Source organism: Anopheles aquasalis, chromosome 2 (assembly GCF_943734665.1).
Source record: "Anopheles aquasalis chromosome 2, idAnoAquaMG_Q_19, whole genome shotgun sequence".
NCBI classification, from domain to species: Eukaryota; Metazoa; Arthropoda; class Insecta; order Diptera; family Culicidae; genus Anopheles; species Anopheles aquasalis.
In genome coordinates this window covers 71,545,647-71,553,146 of record NC_064877.1, presented here as the reverse complement: position 1 = coordinate 71,553,146, position 7,500 = coordinate 71,545,647, and the positions used below count along the sequence as shown (strand labels likewise).

Below are 7,500 nucleotides of genomic sequence, written 5' to 3'. Positions count from 1 at the left end.
AAAACGTACGACTTTGTGTCCGGTTCCGTGGGTTTAATTTACGTGACGCACGCCCTTCGGTGCATCTCCGTTCCGATCTCCGTGTCTAGTTTTGTCTGTGCGTTAGTGTTTTTTTGTTTATTGGCGAACGGATCATTTCGCTGCAGCACAAACCGCGAGATCCTCCGCGCTTGACCACGGTGGCGATCGCCAAACGAGGATCGGGTCGGCTTCGCTCTCTGCCTCTGCCCGTTCGCTGCACACGCAAGCGAGAAGAAAGTTTCGACGTGGTACGCCCCTCGGCCCCGTTTCCCCGTGCTGACCACGCTTTCCACGCTCGTCCAGTTCCTCGTCCACCAGTTCCAGTCGTTCGTGTGTGTTTGGATAAATTTAGAGAAATCGATCGCGACTCGCCCAGCTTCCTTCCCGTCGTCGTCGTCGTCATCGTCACTCTTGGTGGTGACCTAGGCCGCGCCTACGCGATCAGCCGTTCTACGCACGAGCTGTCCAAACGCCCTACGAAGCGCGATGGTCGCCATCCACGGTGATCACGCTGACCAGCGCTGACCGCTGACGGAAAAAGGAGGGGGAGAGGTCGATGATGCTGCTGCTGGCCGTTGGTCGCAGTGTACTTCGCCCGTGGACTCGTCCGTGAAAGAGGCAGGCAGCAAAAAGTAGCAAGCGGCGCTCGAACCAGCAGCGCTGCCGATGTTGAAAGTGAAGCAAAAATGCGGTGTAACTGCAACGGCGCAATCGCTGTTAGCGCTGCAATCGGCACGCTCAAGTCATCGCCACCACCCCCGCCGCCAGCAACCCAAGCGAATCCACCATCCCGGCTCGACCGGCCGTACGTCCGCCGCGCTGCTACCCTATCGTCGCCGTTGTGTACCGGGAGCAGCAGCGAAAGGGTAACGGGCACGGTTGGCAGGCACGCCGCGCGGTAGCGGTCAGCAGTGTACCCGGAGGTGCGTGCGCTGCCCGTGCACTGTTCGCCTCCCTGCACATGCAGCAGCAGCAGCAGCGGCCACCAGGGCAGCCTAGCAACGCGAACGAGTGGTGCGTGAGTGTGTCGTCTCTTCCCGACGGAGGTGCTACGAGAGAGAGAGCGAAAGAGAAAGAGCAAGAGGCGATCGAATGTCAAGCGCAAGCGACGTGTGTAATTAGCCTGCTACGACGAATGTTGATTGTTTGAAGCAAAAAAGAAAAAACGCAGGGGGAAAAGCGAAGAGGAAAACAACGCCGAAAGCAAGCATTCCCTGCTGCCCTGCTGCAGCCGATCGTGCGACCGTGGATCGTTTTACGCGCGTACCGCCAGTGACCGGTGGTGGATCGTTCCCATATCTGTTTTTTTTGTTTCGTTGTTTTCGGTTTGTTTGCTCTGTGTTTTTATTAATTGCAATAGAATACTCTCGTAGCGCCCTCCACCCAACCTCACGGTGCAATGAGAAGCGCCTAGTGTCTAGCGTGTGTGCACAACGCACAATAATCAAATCGGAGGCCACAAAAGAACCGAAAAGGAAGATACCACGGTGGGCGGCCGCGTACGCCAGAGAAAGTGTGTACGTGTGTACGTTTGTTTGTGTCTGTGTGCTCTGTGTTTGTGTGCGAAGGGAAAAGAGGTTGTAGAAAGGCACGGGAGTAGTGCAGCGGAGGGAGAAGTAGGTTGCTCGATCAGATTAAAGCCGTGACCGCGGTCCGGCCATTCATCGCCGGTCCCCAGTGGAGTGGAGTGAAGAAGCCCTTCTTGCCGAAGAAGCCAAAGTTCGGGGGCTTCCTCCGAGAGCTTCAAAATGCCGTTCAAACTGAAGCTGAAGAAATCCCGCCACTACAATGTCATGTCCAAGAGCCTGTTCGTCATATCGGTCGATCATCTGGGTGAGTAGGTTTCTCATGGAAGGCAGGGAGGGGGGGGGGGGGGGGTATTTCCCAACCAACACCACGGTTGAATGATTCAAAACGTAATGACCTGCCGCGATGACCGCGGTTAAGACCCCCTGACCCCGCTGAAATTTATCGCCAGCAAGTGCTCCGCTTTATGCATTTCGCTCGTTATGTTGTTTCGTTAGCCACTTCGTTCGCTTGGTTGTATTTCATTATCCAGCTTTGTGGTCTCTTTCCATTGGATTGAATGTTTATTTGAAGCAGTAAACAGCTTTATTAGTCAATAATAAATTTGTTTTATCGGGAGCATAAGGTCCAGTCATGATTTCTAGATATACAGCTGCCGATTAATCAAATAAGTGGCTTTGTTGGGAATGTATTTTGAACAAATTAATTATAGAAATGGTTAAAACACCATTTTATTTTGGCTGTCGCTTTTAAATTCCATGTTTTACCTTCATTTAACCATTTAAAGTCCTCGCATAAACCCCGAAATACGTGTCAATCAAAGATCTGCCGGAAATGTGGTAGCACATCCTCATGCATTTCCGGCATACCACACGGCTACACGCGTACGGTTCAGCATTTTCGTATGAATAAACCGCACCCCGGACGTACCGGCGCATGCACGCCAGTGGGCCAAAACACCGATCGACCGCCAGCACGGCCAAAGCTCTCTGCCCCAAACTGCTTACTCCATTGTTCCCCAACATTGGGTGCGTTTGGGACGCAAAAGTGCACCGCTTTGCAGCAAAATGTGGTGTCGCGTGCTTCAGCGTTCAGGTTCGGTTCGAACCTGGCCGGCCAGCGACCGAAGCACCAACAACAACAATCAACCTGTCAACCGCGCGCACCACCTCTCTGTGTCGCGACCAACGAAGTGCACAAAATGGCTGGAATGGAATATTGAATAATCAGCGAATGATGAAATGTCCCCCCCTTTCTGTCACCTTTTTAGCCCGGGGCCAAAAGAAGAACAGAAAGCACCCCTTTGGCGACACAAATATCATCATCACGCGATCATGCTAAAATTTGCCAACCTCACCAATAAGCTGCTGCTGCTGCAGACACAACCTGTTTTCCGGGTGTGTCTGGGTGTCTTTTTTCGATAGAAAATAGTTTCGGTTAGTTAGCAGTTCTGGGGTGGCGGAACGCACGACCAAACCGCTCGTGAAACCGGTCAACCGCCCGGGTTTGCAAATTTTAATGTCGGAAGATTCCGCCGTGCATTACAATTTTGGCCTTGTGGCACGGCCCTCCATACGTAGTCCGCAAAATGGTGTTACCGGTCTCTGGGTGTCTGGTGTGTAGGGGGTAGCCCAACCGTTATGTTCGCTCTCTTACCCAGCGCCAATCGGTGTCGATGCTTTGCCTCACAAAAAAAGGGTACATCGTTGGTAGCATACGGTTACCTTCCTGTGGGTCGGTTTGGCTCGCGAGATGCGCATTGACCACACGAGTTACAGGCAGAACATTTCTAGCGATCTCTACAGTCCGATGACCATGTAACACTCAACTGATTATAGGTATGGAAAGGAAATGTCTTAAAAAAATCAATTCAAAAGAACACTCAGCAGATTGATACACAATGATCAATGTATTTCCTTCCCTTTTTCATTTCAATGTGGTTCTGTGTTACGATTGGGATCCTCGGTCATGCCCATAGACGATTTGGTTAGTTCTTTTTTTTTTTTGGATCCAACGGGCACGCCAAACAAGCGCGGCAACTGTTGAAGTTGCCCCTCTGGTTTATACCATGATTAGCGCTCAGTCAGTTATGGCTCAAGTACTGCGAACGTGGGTTGCACTAGACATCACGTCAAGCAGACGCGGTCACTGGCAATGAGAAGAGTTGAGATCCACATACTAGGCAATCACAAGGTCACCAAAAATGGCATCAAAACGTTACCTTTTAAACTGTCTTTGCCTGAGCATCTCGTACGATCTTATTAGTCCGTTGCGTAAACCAACGGAAAAGACGATCCATCGAATCGCGACAACCTTTTCTGCTACTCAGCATTATCGTTACTCCGTTTTCTTATCCGCCTAACCAAAGAAGACCTACCAAGATGCCGCGTCTCGTCTCGTCTCGAGGATACTACTTGATATCGTTTGCCGCAGATTGAGCGAACGAGAGACGACGCAAGAGAGCTGAATGATGATGGTGGAGCTGATGCTTAAGCAAAAACGGGAGAAGATTGATTGCCACTTGGCTACAAATCAGCATCAGCGAATGTTTCGCGCAAGGGCAGCAAATTATGATGGCCGTCGCCTCGGTCTACGTTGCAATTGTGTTGACAATCATTCGTATAAACCCGCAGAGCACCACCGGCAAATTGCGACGCTCGCTCGCTCGCTCGCTCGCTCCGTCTCCTATCTCCGGCACAAGGCACACAGGCGAGGTTCTTGCAAGGAGTTCACACTGGAGACGATCGTATGATGATGAGACAACAGAGGGTAGGCAACAATGTGCAAATATTTACATCTCTCTCCACCACCCACCACAGTTCCTCTGCGTTCCCTGGGCCTCTCTGGGGCGCTCTCTGGTGCGCGATATCTGCGCGCGTCGAGGAATGTGGCATCGCCTTACCACACATTAAATCTGTCCTTATCTTGCCGGCGTTAGTCGGCGCGGTGGTAGGTATGTACGGCCAGCCGCCCTCCGCCTTCCCCCCTCGCCCCCTTTGTCCCCACTCTCCCATCATCATCTGCCGCGTACCTGTACCGCGTGACACTCTGCTCTGTGTGTTGCTTCTTTGCCTCTTGCTGGTTGAGTTTTGGGTTGTTTTTTTTTTTTTTCGTTACCGTTTGATAACGCGCACGCCGATGACTGTGTGCGCTCGTCTTTTGCGCGGTCCGCCCGGTAAGATACGCGAGATTAGGGCGGGTGGGCGGCATTCCGGGCGAATTGTGGCGAGAGACTCCTCGAGACCTATTGACCTGTTTCGTTGTTTACACTGCCTGGTTGTAGTTAAACAGAAAGGTAGCAGCAGTACGTCGCCACCGCCGCCACCACCGTAACCCCGGGGTCCCTGGCGTGTTTGTTTTATGGTGTTATGGAAGCGCTTATCGTGCTCAGGAATTTACGATATACTTCCAGCATGACGCGAGGGTGTGAGTTTGAGAGAGAAAAAGAAGGAAAGAAAAACCTCCTTTTTTTGTTGTTTTATTCGAAACGTTCTGAATTCGCCCTTCCCGCGTCTTCGCCCACACCACAATGTGTTGCGCAATGTGTTCCTTCGAGTTCCATCGAGGTTGCGCGGGACGGAATTCTGATGCCAGTAACCCTCCACTCACACAAACATGCTATTCCACCCACATCAATCGCTGCGCAGAATACTAATCGCAATCGGGCGGCCAATGGTTTGCAACCTGTTCTACCTTTTTGGAGGGGGGTTCGCTCCAGTGGTTCGAAGGTTGATTTCCAACCCACCTCAACAACCCAAAGCACACCACACGCCACACCTGTCCGTTGTGTTCTGTCGGCCATTCTAGAAACCATCGAGCTCTCTCCCCCACCAACGGATGCGTTGCGCGGAGGGCTGATAAGAAGAAGTTAACGGAGCTGCACGCGCCCCAAAGCTGCTGCTGCTGCTGCTGCATCGTCACAGTCGTACCCGGTGTGGGCCCCGGATCGTGCCTGTGTGGAGGAATGCGTGACGACGATGGTCGTTGATGTTGTTGCCGGAGCTCAACGGGGCGCGACGTACGAGATGGGGCACCAGAGGGGGCGCACTGAGTTGGGGGTGTTTGCAGCAGCAGCACCACCACTGACGCACGCACGAACGCGCCACGGCACCACGAGTATTGTCGGTGTCGGGCGTCCGGCGTCGCGATGCGCGCAAGAGTTACCTTCTTTCGAATTTCTGAGTCATGATCCACCCGCGCTCGTGCCCAGAATAATGAAGCTTTTCGCCGGTTTGAAGGTGACGACGCGATGGCGTTTGATAAGTTGCGCGGGGAGCACCAGAATGTCCACGATAGAATTGCGTTGGTTGTTGCTTAAAAAGACACCAAAAAAAAAAAGAAGAGTAATTTAAAGTTTATGAATAGGTTTTTCAAATATTGAAACCGCATTGTTAATTGTAAGAAATCCATTCTAATAGGTAAATCTCGAAATGATATACATGGGAGGATGTCAAAACAAAAATTAAGCGGACTGGAAAAGAGTTTTTGGTAAAAAAAAAACAATGTCTATAACTCTCAAAAAATGCATATTGCATGAAATTGCTTTGCATTTCTGGGGTTAAATACGTTAGCTATCTGGTAGGGGGGACAGGCAGCAGGGATGTATTTGTGGATGTATGTATTTGATACAAAATAACTCTTCTCTCTTCCACCATACCATCCTTCAAAATATTTTCATATTTCTGGCACATTTAATCGGTTATTTATCCACTTAACGTGCAATTGTAAATTTCACAAATTACGCAATTTGTTAGAGATGTAGAAATTTGTTTTTTTACTGAGTTTTTATTACTGAAGGACCTCATCATCCTGCACCGAATGCCGCTCGAATGGTTACTGTAGCAACTTTATTGACTTTATCTAAACCAACTGAGATGCCGATCGTTCGTTTGCTCCCAGCAACTTATCATTCGCGATCCGTGTACCAGCTCCTCACTCACGACATCAACGACGACGGTGGGTCGGTCGCGCCCACAACCCCGTGTGTGCTCTGTGGCAATGACTGTGTCCGGGCTTCGAGGAACCCGTTCACCGGCCCGGTTCCTCACCGTGCACACATGTGCGTGCGTGGTGATTAGAGCAAGTCGCACACCGAGTGCGATCGAGTCATAAGTTAAACTTCGCGCGCGTGTGTAGTACCAATTCGCATCCTTCTTCTCAACCAGTGCCGGAGAGCTTAGCATCAGCGTCTCGCGGGTGGATCAGGAGGGTGGATCGCGGTATTAAGCTTAAACCTGATTCCTTTCCGATGATGTCACCGGTTGCGGCTCGTCAATATTCTATACAAAGCAAGCGATCACCTCTATCCATCTCACGTGCACCGCAAAAGGGCCGCAATCCACGAGGTCGTGATCGTTAGTGCAACAGAGGGAGGGACCGTGGCCAGAGGGATCCAGAATAACTTGCCCACTATCCGGGTGCAGCAGTATCGCAACAGTGCCGCGCCAGAATCTCAAGATGTTGTTCGAGCTAAGCGTAATCCCGTTGAGTAAGTTTTTCGTTGAAAGTGAAAATCATCGGCGCCAGTTTTTTGGGGGGCAACGGCAACACACTTGAAGGAGGAGGAGGACACACACCGCTATCACTTGGCCGTGGAATGCGGTTGCAAACACCATAAAAGCAGCATGTTTAACCTGCTGTTGATGTTGTTGCTGTGGGCTGGGGTCGTTGTTTTATGATCCTTGTAGGAGGGAGTCCAGCCAACCAGAAAGTCAGTCAGCGAACGCGGTGTGTTAGGCCCGGGGGGTGGCGAAGGAACAGCAAACATTCGTTCACAAGGCGCAGCGACGCAGTGTCAGCAGAGTGTGTTGAGGACCCGGATGGGACAAGATTATTCAAATTTACAATCCGGACGACAGGTTACAGGCGGTTGTTCGCGCGCGCGCGCGCGTGTGCGCATGTCTGTGTGGTTGTTTGTTGTTGCGAGCGTATCTATTGCGTACTGCTCTCCTT

The 7,500-nt window shown here is 51.3% G+C and overlaps 1 protein-coding gene across 2 annotated transcripts in view; it reads left to right on the top strand.

The window, feature by feature from the left end:
• The first annotated feature begins 6 nt into the window (after positions 1-6).
• Positions 7-7,500, top strand: part of LOC126571848 (tyrosine-protein phosphatase non-receptor type 14) — a 14,986-nt gene continuing 7,492 nt past the window's right edge. The window contains exon 1 of one of the 2 annotated variants that reach the window (XM_050230679.1): positions 7-1,854. In XM_050230679.1, the coding sequence (XP_050086636.1) occupies positions 1,770-1,854 (85 nt within the window). In that variant the 5' untranslated portion in view covers positions 7-1,769. Of the gene's footprint in view, positions 1,855-6,625; positions 7,037-7,500 lie in introns of those variants that run through there. The other variant, XM_050230680.1, reaches the window with a different exon arrangement.